The following is a 23,140-nucleotide window of genomic DNA, read 5'->3' as shown; positions in this document are numbered from 1 at the left end:
TTCAATTCATGCCATGGATTTTTTTTTTTGCACTAGAATAAAGTAAAAGTTAAAGTATGTTATTTTTAGTACAGTATATGCCATATTACAATATAGGGGACTATTTTTCTTCTTATGTCCATTTTAATACCTCACCTTTACCAAGCTTTTATGTCCAGCATGTCATCTAGTTTCAAGTAGCATTAAAGGATATTTTTTTCCCACTGTATGAATTTTATAAAGTCTCAAATATTAATGCCACTGTATATACAAGTGAAATGGTGCCAGATGTGCCTTAGCATTGTGTGTCCCACTGTACGTCAAATCCCCACATCTGTACATCATATTGCTGTCTCTATAATGAAGTGTATAATCTAGAATGTGTCTGGCTGTTTCGCCCTATCTCAAAGCCTCAGGTAGACCATTAAATTGTGGATATGACTCCAATATGCAGTATATTATTTTTCACATTCACATATTGTCTTTCCCACACTCTCACATTACACATATGTCACCTCTTCTTTTTGTCGCAGCCTGTGCTCGACCGATATCGCTGCTTTCATGCACATCCTATACCGGCTGAAATTTCGACTTTTTGCTGATCTCCCATTTACAGCAGTCTGCATGCAATGTGTTAATATAATCCAATATTTACTGACATATTATTGTTTGCTAGGACCCAATACCTAATCTAATCTAATCTAATTGCATCTAATCTAATTTAATCTCATCTAATAGCAATTTGAATAATTATCAATGTGTGTATTAATAACATCATTTTGCAATAAACAACTGACAGCCACATAAGGTCTAATTGATCCCTGATGACTGAAAGGTGTGTTGGGTCAGCACACACACACATACACTGACTCAGCTGACTGATTAAGCAGCATTAAAATATCTACCGGTCTGTCCCTCCCGTCTCCGACCGTTGACTCTTGTCTCCATCAATCAACTGCATTCAGGCTGCGGTTTGTAGGCAGGAAACCTTCACACACTTGCATCTGTGGGCTCGGCCAGCTGGCTCACCGCTGTGTGTCTGGCTAGAGAGACATCAAGGTGTTTGCAGTTTGTAGATAACCTCATTTTTTACATTTTGAGGTCAAAAAAGAAGAAAAAAATCTAATACTGTATTTGTGAGTACTCATATATAATCTAGGAAAAGAAATAAACAATAATGAACAACTTAATGCCCGGCTGTGTTTGAATAGGTGTTTCAATGCAATAACTAGAGACAAAAGGAAAAGTGAGGCCGCAGCAGCAGCAGCCCAGAAACAGCTGGCAGATATATATATAAATGGATGCTACGTAGCTTCGGAAGTAAGTCACAGTGTGTGAAGCAGTGCAGCGGCTCCACTACTTACGAGATGACACTTGAAAGCAGCACAAGTCACAAGATATTTATGTTAAAGTACAATGGTTTATATCCTAAACTGCAAAGTGGGACTATAAAAAGGAAGAGTGGCAACTTTACCCTGTTTCAGTGAAATTCTGGTGTCGGTATTTTTGCTGTTAACTTTATTTCAAAGGATCTCAAGTACATAAGTAGGAACTTGAAATATCCTTAGTTTATTTCCATTGCTTGACACCATTTTTTTGTGATATTTCAAATGAACACTGACATTTATCTCCAGTAACAACTTGTTATTAAACTGAAAAAAAAACCCCACTGAGGTCCATCAACGCACAGACTGAATAATGACACAAACGTCCTCCATGAGATCCTTGAGAACCCATTCTATGACTGTTCTATGGAAACACTTCACACTTTGACAGACTTTTTAACAATACACCTTTGCTTTTGTGTGATTTTCATTTATATGTAGATGTTTGAAAGATGAAATATGATAATTCAATATAGCTGATATAGCCAAGTTTTTATTAATGCAACCACTTCAGGTACAGCTATCGTCATTCACTGCACAGTTGCAGCAACACACCAGTCTCACTTTTTTCCCAGCACTCCTGTTGTCATTGACACACCAAAAATAGTTTCTGCCTGCTAAAACTGAAGCAGTTCATGATAAAACTGTAAAATGTGGACTGTTTCATTTCATGTGATGTGTAGAATGATAGGATAGTCTCAAGAAATCCCATTTTCATTAAACAGAGCAAGATCAAGTTAAAGCCAGAAATCTAAATATCTTACACAGTATATGACCTTAATTGCTTCAAAAAAAAAGACACAGTGCTACTTGATGCTTGTTTGATCTTGATGTCTGCTCTCTGTCATTCAATCCCATGCAGTGTGGTGTGTGTGGGTGGGTGGTAAAAGCTGTAACACCATAGGCTTGATACCATTGAGTGAGATGAGGGTTTGGTGTGAAAGCAGCAGGATCCATTTCACCCTGATGCCCTCACTTGCTGATTTTCTCTGTTTTGATGGACAACAAACACCAACATGGCACCCCTCTCTAGCACCCATCCAACTTCCTAGTCACACGTACACCTTTCACCCCCGTGCAACGGCGCCAGCTAATGCTCTCTCACTGTCAAATTCTATTCCCATAAGAGATGTTTATTCACCCTCCTCCCCTTTCTTCTGTTTCTCATTTCTCCGCAGCGCCAGATCGCTACGCAGGACAAGGACCATGATTGACAGCCAGGCAAGCTGAGGAGACCTGTCACTCATCTTCATATCAGCGTGTCAGAGGGCTATCTCCTTCTCGCCTTCCCCCCTCTTCCTCCTCCTTCTCCTCCACCGTCCTCCTCCCTCCCTCGATCCTCTCCTCTTATCTTCTCAATGGGCTGGTAACCTCACCATCCCGCCGTAGTTATCCACAGCTCCAGAAACCTGAAATAGTGAAGAAAAACAAGGCTTCTAAACCGACACTCGCTCCACCTGACGGGAGCTTGGCATGCCTCCTCACTCCAGCTGAGTGAGTTGTAGTAAGCGGAAGTAGAAGAGGGATCCCTTTATCCGTACGCCTTCGTGAGGAGATACAGCTCCTTGAGAAGGTTGCCCAGAGAGGACCAGTCATGCGTTTCCAATTTGCGTTGACGCTGCAGGCGCTATGGACTGGTGTTTGCCAGGCGGCCATGCAGAACTACCCTGCAGCGTGGGGCCACTACGATGTGTGTAAGTCCCAGGTTTACTCAGATGAAGGCCTGACCTGGGACTACATGGCCTGCCAGCCAGAGGCAGCAGACATGACCCAGTTCCTGAAGGTTACTCTGGATCCCCCCAATATCACCTGTGGAGACCCTCCAGAGACATACTGCGCCCTGGTGAGTACACACACATGTGAACACTGACATGCAAAAAGCTTCACCAGGAAGCACAGAGAAGAAATCAGCCCTTAAAATAAAATGTAAACCTAGCAGAAAACAGTAAGGCAGCTCTCTTATCTATGTGTGTGTGTATGTGTGTGTATCGCATATCAGCTCAGCTTGCTCTGCCCTCAGAGACGTGACACTTTCAAAGCCCGTGTGACTCAAATACGTCGCTGTGGCTGGAGAAATAGGGGTTGGCGCCAATCGACATCAACGTTGTGCTGTTCAGAGAGCTGCTCGTCGACATGCACAGCAAACACCGTCTGATGTGCTGTTGATGCGGCTTACTCGCAGAAAACACGCTACAATGTGACTTTACCAATAACAACACACCTCCTCGTCTCTCTGCATACACACGTCAGAGTCACATAAGAATACAGTCGCCTCAGTAGTTCAGATTTCAAAGTGAAAAGATGTTACAGCACAGCTTTTCAGTTGCATCAGTGTGCGTCTTTTACCAGAGTTGGGTGAGTGAGCGGCCTTAAAATTCAAACAATGTCTGGGTGAAATAGTGCACAGGTGGGCTAAAAATACAGCAGCTTGTATAAGGAACTTAAATGGAGCACTATTTAAGTGTAAACACGCACATTTACTGCTACTTTTCTAGAGTTTTCCTGGAGTTAGTCCTCATCCTAAGTTTTCACCCCATTTTTTTTATTTTAGGGATCCATTTGCCTTCCTTTTAATCATACCTGTCTTCCTTTGAAAAGTTTATCTGCTTCAGTTTTCTCAGATCTTCTGATGAACAACTTTGAGATAAAGTGGGTAGGAATACTTATTTTGTCTGTTCAGCCACAGAAGTTCTCAGTGCTCCAGTTATCTATTCAATTCTTCATCTACACATTTAGTGCAACACTTGCTGAGAAAAAGAGATATTTCTCCCCAAAGGATGATTTCAGGAGCTTGAAACAGGTTCATTTATTATTTCACTGTATGAATCAAAGATAAAAATTTATTAAAATTCCTTTTTAAGATGACAAACTCTACCATTTGGCTAACTTCCTAAGTGTTTAGCTGAAGCCTTATGCCACATTAGGGACACTTTTGGCTTTTTAATGTGCAATTTTGCAATAATTTGATAAGAGTGTAGACTTTTTGTCCAATTAGAACTAGAATAGAACTTCTAAAGGCTCATTTCATTTTATAATAAGTCTATAATAAACTGTGTAATCACAATAATGACACTCAGCTCTTTAATGGCAAGATACCTGCATGAAACCCATTAAAACAATAATTGTTGATCCCACAGACATTGAAACATAAATTGCATGAAAATGCATTCTATTATATCAGGCTAACTGAGAACCGTGGCTTCAAAATTGTAGTTTTTACTATTTTCCACCAGATTTAACCTTTTTCTCATGTTTGCCCTTTGGGCCAAATAAATGCTATTTTCCAGGTTTCCTCCAGTGCCATGGCTGCTGTATAATGGAACACTGCAGGCCAATGTAGCAAATGTATGCAACTAAAATTATGTGTGTGTTGAAGTTGATCTGTGAGAGGTGTGTGTGTGTGTGTGTGTGTGTGTGTGTGTGTGTGTGTTTGTGTGTCTGTCTGTCTGTCTGTCTGTGTGTCTGAGTGTCTGTGTGTGTATGCAATAAACAGAAATTATATGGTACTGAAGGTCACATTCCCCCCCATCTCCTTCCCTAAAAAAAGGCCTTTAAAGGGCTACAATTCTGAAAATAAATGAATGTCTGGTACTGATTATTAGTACAAAAGCATTAACTCAGTAAAAGTAGAAATGATGTTAATATGTAGTATTCTATGGTGGTTTTTAGAAAGGGAACATGTTTTTTCTGTGTGTTTTTAATGTTGCTCATCACTGACATATTTCAGATGGTGATAATTCCAAAAACATGTTTCCCCTAGCATTTAAAGGGTTGGAAATTTGAAAATGAATGGATATTTGGTAGTTATGATCAGGACTGACGTTGGTGAAAAGATTTAAATCAGTGAAAGTGGAAAATAGTATTGACATATTTTTTTTATTGCTGTTTTTATTTTTTAACCACATCAGTGAAAGATTTTTGAAGTGAGGTATGAGACTTATAGTTGTTTTGAGACCAAAAAAAAAAAACATTGACATTCTGGGGTTGTTGTTTTTTAAAATGTTTTTAATGAGTCAATTAACACATTTTTGATTTAATTTCACTAAAGTAGCAGCAGCAGTAGTGATTGAATCACAGAACAAATTTACCAGAGCTGACTTGTGAATAAGTGGCTCTACATTGTTGCACACTACAGCAAACCCAGATGAGGAGGGTGATTTTCATATTTAAAAACAGCACAATAAAAAAAAAGCAGTGATTGGTTGATTGCCTCCCACTTTGAAGTCCTATGTGGTGCTGTTGATTCTGCAAATTATATCGCAATCATGAAAATCACAAATTCCTAGTGGAGCTGAAAATAAAATGAGCAAAAGATGCATATTAGGTCAAGTATTTAATTAGCAAACCGCCCTCCTCCTTATTCCGGGTCCTTTTCACTTTGAAGCTCACAGCTGGTCGCTTCAGATTAACACTAAATGATGAATCCATTTTGGGTCGTCGTGTGTTAGCAAGTCATCAAAGATTCCCTCAGAACAAATGCGCTCCTCAACAGCTTCAAGAGCTTTTTGGATAAATAGCGAGATGTTCCAGGAAAAGTGGTAACTTGAGGAGTATAAATAGACAGTCGCCATCAGCACGGAGTCAGCTGAGAGGAGAGACAGAGAAACAGAGAGGGATTAACAAAACACAGATGACAGAGACAGCAAGCGAATGATCAAGAGAGACGCGAGAACAGGGGGATCATGGGGGAGACAGAGACTCAGAGGACTATGTGCAAAGCATACGGTGACTGAAGAACTAATATCTCCTGCGTGGGGTGGGACGGGGGCTCTGAAATGTGAATAATTCAACATGTTTTGTAGCTAATGTGTTTTATTCATAGGACACATTATTCAGCCCGACATCTCTCAGGCACTTTTTGAAAAATGCTGACACCCCTGATCAACTGAAGGTTGGTTCAAGGCAAAGAGGGAGTTGGTAAGGGTGGGAGGGGAGGGTTGAGAGGGAAGGATGACATATCTAGGAGGTCATTGTCAAAATGGGGTCACCCTCCGTTCTCCCTCGGGGCGGCCCCATGACCTCTGATTGATCCGCATTTGAACCTGAAGTGTGTCTGATATTTGCTTTGCAGCGGCTGTGTTGTGGATAAATTGGATGATGTCTGAATCCTGGATGAGCAGCGGTCCGTGTCTGATGCTTCCGCTGAGCCGCTTCTATTTCTGGACGCACAGTTGAAACTGAGTTTATTATAATTATTGCCAGCCTTTTAACAGTCTGATGATCGCTTATTGAATTAGCGGGAGTTTGTACCGCGCTGTCGCCCCTCATGTCTCCGGCAGTCAATGTGATAGGAGTGTTTCAATTAAACAAGCAGTGGTTAGCTCCCACATAACCATTTCCTCTCTCCACTGTACCCTACTTAACACAAATCACACAAACATCAGTGAAATATGACCCCTGCTTCTTACTATAGAGTCCAATTCTCTGCAATTGGTTTATGTTTACCCCAGGCAGTAACGTGGCTCCAAATCAACATCAGAACAATTGTCATTGATATTCCAGCTACTCTGGCTGCCAATATGTTTCTGCAATGCCAATACTGGTTTGTATCGTAAGTAAGATCATTGCAGATTCGGGGCAATTATCATTAGGCCGCATTATCGGAGAATTTCATCTCTCTGGTAATTGATTTTGTGCTCATAGAGGCCGGTGTATTTTAAAGCCTTGTGTCTGCTTCCTGGAGTGCTGAAGGTAACAGACACCAAAGCCTGACGAGAGAGAGAAGAGAGAGAGAGAGAGAGAGAGAGAGAGAGAGAGAGAGAGAGAGAGAGAGAGAGATGCAGCAGCCCGAGGGCGTGGTGCTAATATGAGCATGGTTATCTCAGGTTGCGGCCTTCATCCCAGGGTCACAGATAGAGGAAGACAGCCACACACACACACACACACACACACACACACACACACATGCAACACATCCACACATGCACACACACCACACTCCCCAGTAAAGACTTTTTATTCAGCTTCTAGCCCAGTGACCTTTTCGATAGCAATAAGCTGGCATTCACTGAACTCTGGTACAGGAATCTGCCATCATATGAGATTTCTCTGTCCCCTCCAGTTAGACAGTTAGAATGGACAGGTCACACAGCCTCAACCAGTCAATGATTGAGTTTCTGCAGGATTCAGGCGTGAAGCTTTGACGTCATACAAAAAATGATGTATCAAAAAAAAAAAAGATTATTGTGTATTCCACAGTCCTTTAACGCACCACAACCAATATATTAAACTGGTATGTTTCCTTGAGATCATACTAAACTGAAAATGTACATTTAAATGTGGATAGATCAGTATAGGTAGGTTAAACTGAGTTGTAGTTGTGCTGCCTGTGTAGCTCCTGCACCATATATAGATGGAGCCTCGAAGGAATTACCAGTGTTTCATTGACTCTACTGCAGAGATATGTAGTTAAAACTTACGTCAAATAACATCCACTCATTTGCTTACACACTCCAACACACACTCCAACACACAACTTATCAAACAGCATGACCTTGCATGTGTCGGTTCTTCTTTGATGCATATGGCATTAAAAATAGAGGAACCCCCTTTCTAGGTGTAACTCCATAATTTATACCACCTGGCTTGTGAAAACCACGCTTGTGTGTATGCGGATGTCCTCATGCATTCCCGTGCAAGTACCTTATGTCTCTATTTGTGCCATCAATTTACAACCAGGAAATGCTGATGAATGCTGAAACCCGAGTCCCGACAGGCTGGTGCATTTCATAGCCAATCAAATCTAAATGAGGAAACGAAGGGGATTATTAAAAAGGTGGTGCAGTGTGTGGCTTTTTCCTCATTTTAGCTCCAATGAGAGGTCATTAAAGCTGCGCCCTGGTTGCTCACAAATAGTGTCTTAATTATTCTCCTTCACTAATGAGAATAGTAGAGTGATGCACTAATTTAAGCTCTAAAAAGTGGACTATGGGGCCTTTTAAAAAAATCATTAACAAAGCTGGATGAGCTGGTAAAGGTACAGTAGTATGTGATAATTGTTTTTCCACCAGCATTATGGAATTTAATTCATGCTTATCATGTTATCAGAAAGTTAAATTTCCACTCTGTATGTTTAAATTCCTTAAACTGCCATGAGATGATGTTTTGGATGCTCATGCAGCAAATGCTATACAGTATATATGGCTGATGGTGCAATATGCCACATGGTGCACCTGTTAAAATGAATAGACATGCCCCTTTCCTTCTGTTTTTGGTCCAGTATTATTAGGTTTTCATTAGTGTTAAATAATTTATTTCATCCCTGTGTTTTGCCAAGTACTACTTTATTCATGAGTCAGCATTAAATACGATAACAACAGGGCACACGCTTGTTGGAGTTAGTATTAATCTGTATTGCACATGGTTGTGAAATGCCAAACTGGTTAAAAATACAGTGGTGAAAATAAGATGTGGGTTTCTTTTCCTTCTTGTGGTGTGTCAGATCATCTGCTCACTTAGTGGTAGTGAAAACAGGGGTGTGTTGTTATACCCCTCAACAGTGACAGGGCACAGAGTAAAACTGCTGCATAGGGGATGAGTGTGCATTTGTGTATTTATATCTTAACTTGAATTATATGAAGTTTTTGTTTCTTTATTCTATAGTTGTTGACTACTTGTAGCTGTTAAACTCACCCCTGTGCTTACCTGAGCAGATGGTACATTCCAGTTTAAATCAGGCTAAGATGCTTAAAATGCTGCTCACTTATCTGTAGTGGGAGAGAAAGGCTGCAACCTAATGTGAAACTCTAGCTTTTGTTTGTTCATTTTTCTTCAGATTAATGGTGTTTTTGTTGAACTGTGCCTCTTGGTCCAATTTCTTTCATGCATTCATCATCCCCTTCAAAGAATTTCACTGCCAGACAAAGAAAAAACAAAGTTGCAGCTTTTATTTGTTGGATGCATAAATATGGTCTGCTTTCACCAAACAGACAAGCAGCATTGATAATAGCACTTTAGAACAACAGCATGTCCAATATATTTTATTTGCTGTCTCAATGACAAGCCCACTAAAGCACCAGAAAGTACTTTGTGAGGTGTTTTAGCCAATAAATGCAAGTGAGGGGGCTCTCATGGATTTACATTGGAATATACAAATCTGACCTTTTCCCTAAGCTAATCCTGATTAGAGGTTTCAGACAGACAAAGCGTTTTACTCCATACTCCGTAACCCACTCTGCACTCAGGCACTGTGCCGCCTCTCCACAGGCTCCATGCTGACATTTCTTTGAGAGACGAGCGCGCTGTCAGCAGCAATATGTCTAATTTCATATTGTAACACTCAGTCAATGCAGGGGTTAGAGGAGGATGAGAGGGAGAGAAAAGAGATGGCGGCATCTTTTTCAAGGCTACAGTGTTGTCGGTGACACTCTGTCTAATAAACTTGTTTATATTGGCTTTTTTGTGAGAGGGTGAGACTGCGAAAATAAGCGTAAAAGCGGCTTTTCAGACCTGCTGATTGACTTCAAGAAAAGGTCAGATTCCAGGAATGTAGTGGCAATTAACCAACATTGAAAAACTAATTACTCATTCAATAGAACTGTTTAACATCAGAGGAGTAAGTCAACTTGATCCATTTTATGTGTCTTCTTTCATCTCTGCTTAACCAAACCAAATCAAAGGTTTATTGAAATTTGTGACAGAGGCACAGGATATGGACCAAAACAAGCTTGAAGGAAAGACATGTACTGTAATTCTCCAACTCCTGGCACACAATAGATTGTTTTTTGTTTGATTCGTGATAGCTATCTTGAACGCCAAACAAAGCCGGCATCAATATTTCTGAATAATTCACAGACGGGCATTATTAGAGACTTGACTGAATTTTTCACACATGATCTTAATCAACACTAATCACATTTTCAATTTGTAGTTAAGGTATTTTCACTTTATGTATTGTTTTTGACATGACAGATAACACACACACACAGGTGGGTGGAGCAGCTTTCATTATCTAGGAGCCATGAAATGCTCTGTATCTTAACTAAAGAGGCTGCAGTCATTGACTCATCTGTTAATGATATATAATGCTACAAGTACAGGGCCTCTTAAATGACTTAAATCACACTGTTGCTCTTTTAGATGCTGCTTATTGAGACATCCACTAGTGATGTTTCAAACTCTTCTACATGAAAACCCATCATATCATTGATATCAACATATTATTGTCAACAAGGCCATTTCACATATAAAAGAGTTTATAGGAATTATACCAAGTTCTATGAGCTAAACCAAACTAAATTGTCAACAAGGCCATTTCACATATAAAAGACATACCTTCATACCAAGACATCCTCACCAAGGAAGAAGCTTCAGTGTCAAGAGCATTATGTCTTGCAACATGAGAATGTAATATATAGTACCAGTCAAAAGTTTGGACACACCTTCTTATTGATCTGAATGGGAAAGTGTGTCTAAACTTTTGACTGGTACTGTATATATATACTTAAATGACCCTGTGGTCTTGCTTATATTGGAAAAACAAGCAGAGCCCTCAAAGCTAGGATCACTGAACACAGATGTGCTATTTGTAACCAGGATGTTACAAGCCCAGTTTCTGTCCATTAGATTTAAAAAATAAAAAGCCCAGAACAGCATATCCACTCTCAGATCCATCGGCATGGAAATTAGAAGAGGTGACATTGACTCTATATCAGGACATTCCTGTGATTGTTTATTCAGGTATAAATTCATTTTGTGCTGTCTAATATCTGCATTATATTATGTATGACATGACCTTATGTAGAAGTAATCAGTCTTATGCTGTTTAATTCAGACATTGTGGGAGATCTATAGAAGTCTACTGGACTACCCTGCACATTAAAAATGATGCCAAGGGACACCCAGTGTGTTAAATAATGACAAGAGGTGTGACAATACATTCATTACTGTCCAAAAAATGTAAGTCAATACAGTAAAATAAAATACACTCATTGTACACTCATAATAAATTCCTTAATTTATAGCTCTAGCTTTCACACTGTAGTCTACTGCCTACCTGCCACCCACCGCCTGCCACCCAAAGAGTTCCCTAATCTGAATAATCTGAGCCCAGCAGCATGCAAAACTTCCATTTTGTAGTCTGATACATTCAGCTGAAACTTCATTGCAGTCAGATATTTTCTAACACTGCACAGAACTGTCAAGGCAGTCTGACTGAATCTATCTGACCAATGTGAAGGTTAGATGCACCATGTCTGGTCACAGGAGGATCTCATCATATTCTCTCCGAGCAATCCAGTGCCATAAAGTTTGCATGAGCGTCGGGCACTGTCTGAATTTTTATCATTTTTTTCTCCTTCAGCCACTTGTTCTTCCAAGTCTTCAAGCGCCAACATAAACACAGAGTGGTCAGCCAGCCTTGGCCAGGCTCAAGAGAAGTCCATTAAACAAGTGTTGGCAGAAAATCCCACAGTTTGTGTTATGAGCATGCCAGGAGATATTTTGTGATAGTGTGTTGTCATGTACATGTTTTAATATACTGAATTTCTCAGCAATGTGCCACATCTAAATTAGTTCCTGATTTTCTCAGAATGCTTTTTGGCAAATAACTATAACTAAAATAACTATAATCCAGAGTTAGATCAAGTGTGTATTTAGTGATATGGATTGTCTTTTGTCACCTTTAGATAATTGATAACACTCATATCTTGATGGATTATTAGGGACTTTGATGAAATACATGGCTTAATTGATAATGTGCTACTCATCAACAGAGATTGTCTAATTAGCCATAGCAAGCATAAGTAGGCACAGCAGGCCAGTGCAGTTTTGGATTTCTCCACATGCTGAAATGATGTGTTTAGGGTTTATTTGGAGTAGTACTCTGCATTTAAAGAGTCTAGAGTTTTTTTCCCTAGTTTTTCTAAAAAACAAAAAAGACAAGAGTAAAAGTGTAAGGAATGGATTTGTATTTACCTTCTCCAATGTCAGCTAAAAACATGAGCATTATCCAGCTAGCTAGCTTACCACCCATGGTAACCAGCCATTACTTCCAAAGCCTAGGAACACAGAATTAACTTACAAACTCGATTCGATTGTTAACAACTAGCACATGTGTTCCTCTCACTGTGTAGGAGTTGGTGTTGGATGCTATCACAGTTTTAGGTAACATTAGTGGCTCTATGGCCTGTTTGTGAGCATAAAGTCAAGATACATTTGAGTATTGCAGTACTGTTGCTGATGTACATGTCTCAAGTATGGTGTTTGTTTGTATTGATTAAATATGTCAAAATCAACTCAAGTGAAAAATACATCTATGCAGGACAGGAATGGAAAAATTTGACTACCATAGCAACAGTAACTAAGAGGGGTGCGAACAGTCATCTTTATGTTCAGTGCCATTGAAGTGAATATTTCTTTTTACTTGCCTTTTTATCATCCCCATTATTAACATTATCATCCATCGGCAGCAGGATTATCACAGTCAACATCATCAACAGCATTTTTTTCAGTATTATCTCCAGTGATGCAACCATCACCACATCAGTCTGTGCTTGCATGGTTTAAATATGAATGGATGTAAGTGCAAACGGGAAGAAATGTTTACCCTCAGGGAGAAAAGTTTCTAACGCTAAAGTTGGTGAGAACTTGGTATGCAGACAACATCAGGTGTTGCTCTGTGATGTTGTGTTGTGTGAGTGTGTGACTTGTCTATCTGGGCTCCATCAAGGCGTTCAGTGTTGCCTCACCGTTTACACTGCCATAACAAGATAACAGGGGGCCTGCTTGACTCCAGCCTCCCACAGGGTTCTCTGTTGACTCCCCCCCTCCCACCAAGTTTGGAGAAAAAACACCTCTTCCTTTGCCACAAACTATGGAGAGACAAGTTTGTAGAAGCTTTTTTTAAAATACGAAACTGTATGTCAGACTGTGAAAGTGCCACTTGAAAAAAACTTTGTCACATGCGTAAAAATGTCATCTGCAAGAGAAGGGCTAATGTTTCATTTTGGGAAACAAAAACATTATATTTCACTCTTATTCAACTTTTAGCTTCCAAATAAAGAAATGAATTCCCAGAAAATTAGTATTGAATATAAGTCAAGGGTGGAATGATCCTTCATAGCTCAGATTTAGCCTCTGAATATCTTAAAGGCCCTCACTATTGACTACAAGTCACCCAGAAATATCACATTGTCTCACTGTTAAAGGCTCTCTTCACTCACTGGATTTGAGGAGCCATGCATAATATGAACCGTATGGGCCTTCAGTCTGATTTCTATGACACAGGGATTTTTTTTCCCTCCCTTGTATTTTATTCGACGAAGGCATTTTTACCCCCTCTCACTCGTCTATTGCTGTGCGGGCTCTAAATCCCTCTTGCAGTAATGGGGGCTTTTGTTGCATTTCACAGTTCATCACTCATGGAAAATTATGGTCTGGAAAACCCCCCACACTCATCATCCCACTGTACTCCTTCCACCTTTTGTGCATGAGGCTCCTAGAATGGATGGAGATACAGTAGTGGGCTGTCAGAGGGATCCGTTGACTTTTAATTGCTCTTTGAACCTTTGGGACGGATTTCCCCTCAGAGCTCAAGCAGTTGAACACTGATTTTCCACAATGCCCCTCCCTCTTTGGGATAACAAATGGTAAGCAGATACACTTACAGAGCCGCAAGCATGGCATACGGTGGCATTCATATTTAGAGGCACTCATGATTTCATTTATTTGTGTTGGGGGCTTTTAATGTTAATTGCAGCAGATAAGTGGGAACGTTCTGAATGGAGCAATCCCAGTGATCCCATTCCTCATTTTTATCCATGGTGGGAGGTCAGATGCTCCCACAGCCGTGGCAGACACTCTCCCTCCTCTACTCAGCATTTCAAAGCAGCAGGGCCTCTCGTCCCTTATCAGCACAATAAATGCCTTTTTCTTTTTTTTGGAGTGAGTGTGTGTGTGTGTGTGTGTGTGTGTGTGTGTGTGTGTGTGTGTGTGTGTGTGTGAGTGTGAGTGTGAGTGCGTGTTAGTGCACTTCTCTGTCTGTTTCTATTAGTGCGTGTGTCTCCATCCACATCACAAGCTTTCATGGATTCTGAACTGCAGCTTATTGCAGTTTTAGACAGCAGTTACTGTTTCAGTTACTCTTTGAGACCACTGTCTGCATCTATTTTGGGATAACCTACTGTATAGGCTGTCTTAATGTGAGCTTCAATTATGTAGGGAAAAAAAAGGATGTGCAGAATAACAACATGTACCAGTATGTGCCTTCAAATTCTCCCTGGATTTATTTTTACCTGTCTTGCCTTTTTTTTTTTTTTTTCTTTACACCATTGCAGTTTCTTAGTTAAACTGCTACGCTTCCATAACACCAGTGTTACAGTCGTCTCAGGTGAACATTTACTCACCGTCATGGCAACGCTGTCACATGTAGGCTGCATGCTTTGGGATCAGTTCTATGTGACACATTCATGTCAACCTAAGTGGAACTGAAAAATGCAGCTGCTGCTTTTTGTATTTCAGACACATCACAATCAGATAGAATGAGAAAAAACAGCAGTTGTAGATGCAGAGTTTTGAAAATGTAAGAAGTCTAATATGTGTGTTATTTCTTGATGTCAAAATAAGAGATCAGCAGCATGGGGGGAAAAACTGGAAAAGATCAAATAATGAACATTTTTAAAGGTGAAATGGGGTATGACCTAGTACTAAACACTATTTTTCTTCTTCTGTTGACTCAAATCATTCATTTGTGCTTTACTTTTTCTTTTTTTCTTTTACCTCAGACGAATAAGTAGTAAGCCATTTAAGTTCTTTTTTTCTTGTCTGTTTGGTTTCACTCTCCTTCCTCTGTGGAGCTTTCCTCTCTTCTTAGCTTTTAGGCCCATTCTGTTTTCCTCCTTGTTTGAAGGAAATGTGAGGCGGTAGGCTTCACTCTGACAAGCTTCAAAAAAAGACTCCTGGATTACCTTGACTGACAGCTCCCAAACCCTAATATCTGTTGTGTCTGGTCCACACTGAGCACAGGGCAAACTCTGAATCAATAGCACTGCTATCAGTGATGGAAATTGAATGCCGTATCTGAACGCTGAGTACCCCCTCATGAACTGCATAAGAGCATCCCCCCACGCTCCCCCCCTCTGCTCATCTCAGGTATTTTTCTCCCTGGCAGATATGAGTATAGCCGTAGCTAAGAGAAAGTGTAAAGTTTGTTGGCACGTGCACCTTTTTTGGAACATCAAAAATAGAACTCGGGGAGATGAGAGGCCACAGATGGAATTGTCTTCAAAGCACAGAGTCGGCTCTTTTTTTTAAAGTGATATAGCACTGTGGTAGAGCATTTTCATTTTCCTGTGCGCTCAGCTTGATCTGACAATGAGAAGTAATTTGAAGTTTGCTGCCATGTATCATTGTGTTCACTCCTCATTGCTAGCTGCAAACAGGCCATATTACTTGTTTAAAAAGACAGCCGACAACACAACAGAACACGCAGAATAAAGTGACATTTCTCCTTGAAACTATTATCAAACCTATACAGGGGCATACATTCCAAAAACTACACAAATATGAGAGCTGTCAGTGAGATTGTTAGCCGTTTGAACTTTCGTGAGAGCACTGAAATGCTTCCTCTGTGCACTGTGCCACATATGGCTGAGTTGCTTTGTAAGCTAGCGTGTACCCCGCAGAGGGAACTGGACCGGTCAGCTCACAAGACGAAGGCCTGGAAAATATGCTTGCTTAATTAAAGAAGGGGATAACCAGTGCAGCTATTTACACCTAATTCTGACATAAATCTGCAGTTATCGCACTGGCGAGACCATTCTCTCCCCAAATTAGGAAGTACCCGAGAGCTTTTCCTTAATAAGCAATCCTCCTGATTAAGCCAAGGAGAGAGTTACAGTCTCTTTCTGTGAGCGAGGAAAGGACAAGAGGAGCTGAATTTAACTAGAGGGAAGGTAGTTAGCAAAGTGCCGTCACGGATATTGAGATGGTTAGCATTTTATTAACCGGAGTCAGGACAGAGAGAGTAATTGGTAAATTGGGTGTAGACTTGCAGTGTCTGCAGGACATTGGCCTAAGGGTGCTGGGATATAGACACTTGGCATTTCAACCTCTCCATCTCCCAAACCATCCACTCAGGCAATACTGTCTGCCTCGGTCCATTGCTCCCCTAATTAGCAAGTTGTTTTATTTCCTGTGGCTGCTAAACTAGTTTTCAGCCCTTTTTTCTTTTTCTCAGGCTGTACTATGGAATGAGAAGCCATATATTGAAAACATCTACCACAAGGTGCCAGGTACTTGTCACAAGAGCATGATGTGACAAGGATGCAAACGGTAATGTGACGAGGGTGCAAACGGTAATCTGTTCATTATGTTTGCAAGGACAGCGAGCAATTGAGCGGTTTGGCGTGGAAATGCATTTTACATCCCCTCTGTCTGCATATCAGAGACTCTAAATGAAATGATTTAGTTAGAGGTGCCAGACATTAGCTGTTACTCTGGGACACGCATTGTTGTTACGTTGAAGGCTCTCTTTCAACGACATTCAGCGTTGCTTCAGACTATTCCCTCACCGTAAACACAGGGGCGATACGCCAAGCTGCAGACACTATGGCAGGGAGCGTTGGCGTTTGATATGAGTCTGCTATCCGCTCCTCGCCTGAATTCCCTTGGATCTCATCAAGGGCTTTCTTCTACTCATATTATTAGCTGGCTTGCTGGCTTGCCATCACCCTTACTGTTTTAGAGAATACGAGAGAAACGCTGAGAAGCAGACTATTACATATCAGTTGTCGATTAAATGAACGTCTGAGTTTTATATGGTTGATACATTCCTCTCTGGCCCGCCGTTTGGAATGCTCTGTCGTCAGATTTCATCTATCAGCGCATGTGGAGTTTCTCATTTTCCTTTCGTGACTTGGTTTTGAAATGATGAGTTTGTGACTGCATGTATGCCAACATTAGATGCTGTGTATGGTGATGTGCATGAGTTTGTCTCCATTGTTGTTGAGAATTCTTATTATTCCCTTTGTGCCAAGTTAGACTGTGTAAATGTCTCATTGTCTGTTGTTATTAACTGTCTGAGCTAAAGTCACTAGCATCTTCACATGTTAGGAAAACCAATATATATATTATAGATGAGAGAATTAATAGCACTCTCATTATCTGTCCTCCTAATAGAAAGCTATAGACAGCAGTTTGTTTAGCTTAGCCTAGCATACAGACTGGAAAAGACAGCAGCCTCTGTTAAGGGTAAAAAAATGTACCCACTATCTCACCCTAAATCTCACTAATTAACATGTTTTATTTCTGTGTTTAATCGCACAGAAGTATAAAAATGATAATTTGTGGTTTTATGTGCTGCGCTATTTCATAGCCAGGTGAGCTGACTTCCTGGAGTCTCTACTTGTTGCCTGGCAACCTTATATGCTAAGCTAACCCAATCAGCTGCTGGCAGTAGCTTCATATCTAGTGGACAGATAAGAGTGGTATGTCCTTAAGTGTAACTATTCCTTTAAAATTAGAAAAACTAATTTTGTTGGCAGCAGCATTAGTGAGGAGATTTGCGGTTATGAAACCATGTAGCAGAAAATTGTCTGGTAAAAAATACACAATAAGAGAAACAAGGATGGGAAATGACAACATAGTTCTTGAGCCATCGAGTCCTACAGTATGATTTAAAGTTATGCAATGATGACGTGATGGAGCTGTTAATCAGGCAATGTATATGGTGTTTGAGCTGCTGACTACACTTCATCACAGTCACTTCGAATCGCACATGACATCACTGGTGTCACTGAATCCCCCTGAGGTCGGGGGTTGTAGCTACACTACATCTCACAACACATTCAGGCTTTGAAAAAAAAAATGTAAGTGCACTTTGGCTGTTGGTAATTCTGCACTCATTTTCAATTTTGCTCTGCAACGACTGAGCAATTTGTTTTAGTCCCAGCTGAATAAAATACGTCCTGCTAATAATCCTAATTAGCTTCTCTAATGTACTCCCCCCTCCTCCTCCTCTAAATACTCCCTCTGGTGTGCAATTGAGGCTGGAACCCATTCAGCCCTGCCACTACCTCTCAGCTGCCTGTCTGACTGATAGGGAGACTCCCAGCTACTATGGAAGTTGAAACCGGTGTTACTGTTGGAGGCTTCAGTTAACACAGTAACAACATTTTCAGTTTCTTTTTTAAGTTAATTCATCCATGGAACTGAACATATCTCGGCTTTAGAGCCCTTGTTCGGGATCTTTTACAGCCAATATAGATTATGCATACTATTAATTTTGGTGAGCACTTGACTTTTCCTCTAAAACCATCATGAGGTTGACATTTGTAGTTTTCAGTGAAATATCCCAACTACTTTGGAAGGGTTATAATGAAATGTGATATAGACATTTCTGTTCCCCAAAGCAAAAGTACTCTGATAATCCTGAAACATTTTAATCTAAAGCCATCATCAGACCAAGATTTTTTTAACAACCAAATACCTGCAAAACTCAGGACATTTCCATCAGACTCAGCTGTATTTTTTACTTTTGAGTAGCAAGTGTATATACTGTAAGTAGATGGTGAAATGGTAAACATTGTACTTGTTCAACATGTTGTAATTGTCAATGTTAGCTGATGTTAGCATTAAGTACAGCCACTAGCAAGTCTGTAGACTCACAGTTTTGTAAATTGCAATTAGTACATTGCCTATTTAAAATGCACAGAAAGATGTGAGTATTAATGTGACTACCATGTGTAGTGGACATCTGTCAATTTGCTAAACATTCGATTGTATTGTTCTAGTTTTGTATTTGTTGTTCTCCTGGTGTGGAAGCAGTCCATTTGAACCACTTCCTCTGTGCCACCACCATCCAGCTTCTCGGGATTACATCACAGTTACTTCACACTATAGCTATTGATGGAAAAAAAGTTTTACCCATTCATTTTAAACTCAATCATATTTTTGGCATCTTTTTTGGAAATCAAAAGCCAGCCTGCACTTGGGGGGGGGGCTGCCACCATAATTTGAAGTTACTTAATTTAAAAGAGATGTCTCTTGCAGTATATCTATTTTACAAGAAGAAACACTTCCAGATTTAGGTCAGATTACAAAAACAAGAGTGGACTGTGATATTCCCAGTTTTCCCTGTGGTGTTAATGATATTAAGGAGAAAAACCTGGCTGGTGTTCCTACTTCATTGCAATTGACTCTTTTGAACCTGCAGAAGTACTTTTGTGGAATAGATCATAGAAGCCAACGGGTGTCTATATGTGTGTTGGTTTGTGTGTGACTGTGTCGCGCTGTGTATCCGGGTGCCATGTGGCACTAAGCGACTCAGCTTTGCTCTGCCAAGAGATAAGAACACAGGGTAAGCCGCTCGCTGTGCCAGCCTACTGGATTTCACCTCTGAATCGTCTTTGTTGGAAGTTGTAGGGCTGCTCCATTTCTAAAGTAACAATTCTTCCGGAGCGCCACATTGACTTTATATGGTGTACACGCTCAATGTGAGAATGTATTTGAAATAGATTATGAATTGAAAAGCACTTGAAAGCAAGGGGAAAAAGTTAAATCCTGCAATGGCTGGAAATTGTAAGGGTGTTAAAGCATTGTTGATGAAGGACAGTTTGGCATGGTGATTAGGAATATTAGCATGTAGTGGCTGTTCTAATTGTTTTTGATTATGTAAACACTTTAATCTCAAGTACTTTATAGTGTTATAGCAGCACGAAGATTATGTGAGAGATGTTGTTTAATCTACTGTGTTACTGCAGATCAGTGCATAGTGAAATAAAGGGAGACTTGCTCTTGAAGTGAAGGTGTTAGACTGTTGTGCTGACTGGATGCAAGCCTTGCAGAAGAGTCCTGCCAGTGAAATGTTGGCAGCAGTCAGCAAACAGGTCTGCAACAAGAGGGCAGTGCCTGCTGGGAAGTGTAGGCGGAGGCTGGCATATGGCTGGGGAGACTCGCAGGCTTTTGCTTCAACAGTGCTTACCCTTGCTAGGCTGCCTTTTTAGCTTGTTTTAGGAGTGCAGCACTGTGATAATTTAATCCCCTAGTGGTAATTTAGTTGAAGCTTATTTAGCGAAGTTTCAGGAGCAGGACCATACTTCAGCTGTGCACTTCCAGCATTCCCGTCAATACTCACCCAACCCCCTCTTGTATTTTACACACACACACACACACACACACACACACACACACACACACACACACACACACACAGACTGCATTTCTCTCTTCCTATTTCTTCATCTTTTTCTTACTCTTTATATGGGGTCCGTCATTGTCTGGGTACTATGGTGGATTCTCTATAAGCTTCCCCACAATGCAATCAGCAATCAGAAGACCAACGCACATCAATCCTTTTTCTTGATAAATCATTCAAACACATCTTGTTGATTGTTGGTCCTTGTCAGTGAATGTCTTATATTATTGGACAAAGTGTCAGTAACCACAGTGTCATGCAAGTGGTTTTACAGCTTCTCCAAGTATGCAACCACGGATTTATTTAAAACTGGTCTTTAATTTTATAAGTGAATTTGGTTGTTTGAGGCTCGTCCTCATTAATGGTCCATCGGACAAAAGGAGTAGCATAATTGTAGAGAGAGGCTGGTTGGCTAACAGGCAATGTGGCACTGTTACCAAATGATCTGATTTCTGTGTGCTTGCTTTTGCATCAGTCATGGATTTGACTGTTATTTTTTGACTTAGGAATCTTATCTTGTCTTATGGACATTTTCTCCTGTGTATTACTGTAAGCTGTACACCAACTGTTGCATTGAACAATGAACAGATAAGTTATCAGACATACAGTTTATGGAGAGTCATTGTGACAGTTAGCGGATTTAATGAAATGACTAATGGGAAAATTGAACTCGTCTGTTAGAAGTTGAGTTCTCCTTTAATACAACTGCTGTCTGACCTCTGTAGATGAGCACCTGTGATTAAAGAAGCACAAACAAAAGTTGTGCTCACATGTCATCTGATTCCTTTATCTCCTTCAGGTCCTGTAAAATACTTACTTAGGCTATAAAAGTTCAAATTCATTACTTCCTCTTCAAAACAATTTATTTGAAAAGTGCTTAGCTGCTCTGTATTGTGCTCTTAAGTAACTCAGGAATTTAAGACTTGAGTGAGCTATGAGACCTCACCTTCCTGTTTTTGACTTTTTATAGCATAGCTGTCTTTTTCTTGACATCTTTGATTGTTCTTGTTCAGTGTTGGATTCTCTGACAGCATAATTTACAGCCAGCATGTTTTGCAGCTTTCCAAACAGTGCAAGAATACACCATGTAACATGAGTGCATGTGGTTTTCCTTTTTGTTTTGTTGGGTTTTCTTTCTTGCTTTTCCTCATTTAACTTTGTCCTCATGGGGTTGGCAGTGGCTCAGGGGGTAGAGCGGGTCGTCCACCAATCAGAAGATCAGTGGTTTGATTCCCCACTCCTACTGTCTGCATGTCAAAATGTTGGGCAAGATTCTGAACCCCACATAACCCCTGATGGCGGCAAGCTACCACATAGGATACAGTATGTGTATGTGTGTGAATGGGTGAGTGAGCAGAAGGAAAACATTGTAAAGTGCTTTAGATAAAAGCACTATGTAAAAATGCAGCCTTTTACTTACTAACATATGGTGCTAACCATCTGAGCAACAGAATAACTAGCCCCTGCTTGCACATAAAAACAAGTTTTTGTTAATTATGTTACAGACAGGTACCTTCATATCTACACTAACAAAAATATTATTGCTTTAGGTTCAGGACTCCTGTTGTTACTGTTGTACTTTCCTGTGTCAAGTTTAAAGCAACCTAGTTGTTCCTCTCTGAACACCGTGGCTGTTCCCTGAAGCAATTATAGTAGATATGAAAATTAAAAACTTGCCTTGTTTTCTGCTACTGTACAATGAGCCAGTGTTTACCTTGGTATATAATTGCTTGTGGCATAGTTGTTTTTTTTTCACTTTTTGGGAGGCCGTTTCAAGTTCTGCCTTATGAATATTCAGCACAGAAACTTCTTCATAAACGCCTGGTAGAAATACGATATATGTTTGAGTGACAGCCGCTGAACACCCCCCCCCTCCTCCTCCCAAACCTTGTCTTTTCAAATCCCTTCTGGACACCGCCTGGCTGCCTCCAGCATAACAATTTAAATCCCACCTGATAATACTTCTTGTCACACTGACAGCTGTCATCAAGTCAGCCGTGTTCACTGTTTAGTTTGCTTTTCAAATTAGCAAGTGGATATTCCTCACAATGGTCTTTGTTTTTCCTTTTCTGAAAAGGGAAAAATGCACCCTAAGGGAATGCAAGCAGGCATAGTACGAGTTTTGTTCATGTTGCTGAGAATTGACAGCCAGTTTGATATGACATTTGCTGCAGTTTGCTCCTGCAATTATTGAACTTCTGAATGTTTCTGTTTGGATTTGTAGATCTTCACAGCACTTGATTGGGTTTGTTGTACATGTGGTACAGACTGCCCGCTGCTATATTTGAATCTATCCAGTTTATTATAGAAACTATAAAGCTTTCAATTCCATTCTGAAACGTTGCTGACAACACAGTGACATGCATATGACCAAATCCAGTGCAATAATAGGGCACACATTTTTCACAGTGTGACATGACTGCCAATTGGTGGTCATAAATGCCAGTGAGAGGTAACAATTTGAAAAGAGTATGAGCTTTAGTGACCAGAAGTTAGCTATCTGTGCACAACATGGTCACATTTGCTAACTAATCCAGTGATGTATGATGCCATAACATAGCAAAGACATTTCTTGAATAATACACATCTGAAACCTGACTTTTATTTGGTCAAAAAAGGATTACTCTAAAATGTCTGAATTGAG

The 23,140-nt window shown here is 40.3% G+C and overlaps 1 protein-coding gene across 1 annotated transcript in view; it reads left to right on the top strand.

Annotated features, from left to right (window-relative positions):
* The first annotated feature begins 2,958 nt into the window (after positions 1-2,958).
* Positions 2,959-23,140, top strand: part of ntng1a (netrin g1a) — a 99,498-nt gene continuing 79,316 nt past the window's right edge. Inside the window, exon 1 of the mRNA XM_053342390.1 lies at positions 2,959-3,207. Within this exon, the coding sequence (XP_053198365.1) occupies positions 2,959-3,207 (249 nt within the window). The remainder of the gene's footprint in view (positions 3,208-23,140) is intronic.

Source organism: Scomber japonicus, chromosome 21 (genome assembly GCF_027409825.1).
Source record: "Scomber japonicus isolate fScoJap1 chromosome 21, fScoJap1.pri, whole genome shotgun sequence".
Classification (NCBI taxonomy): Eukaryota; Metazoa; Chordata; class Actinopteri; order Scombriformes; family Scombridae; genus Scomber; species Scomber japonicus.
This window is presented reverse-complemented; position numbering and strand designations above follow the sequence as displayed.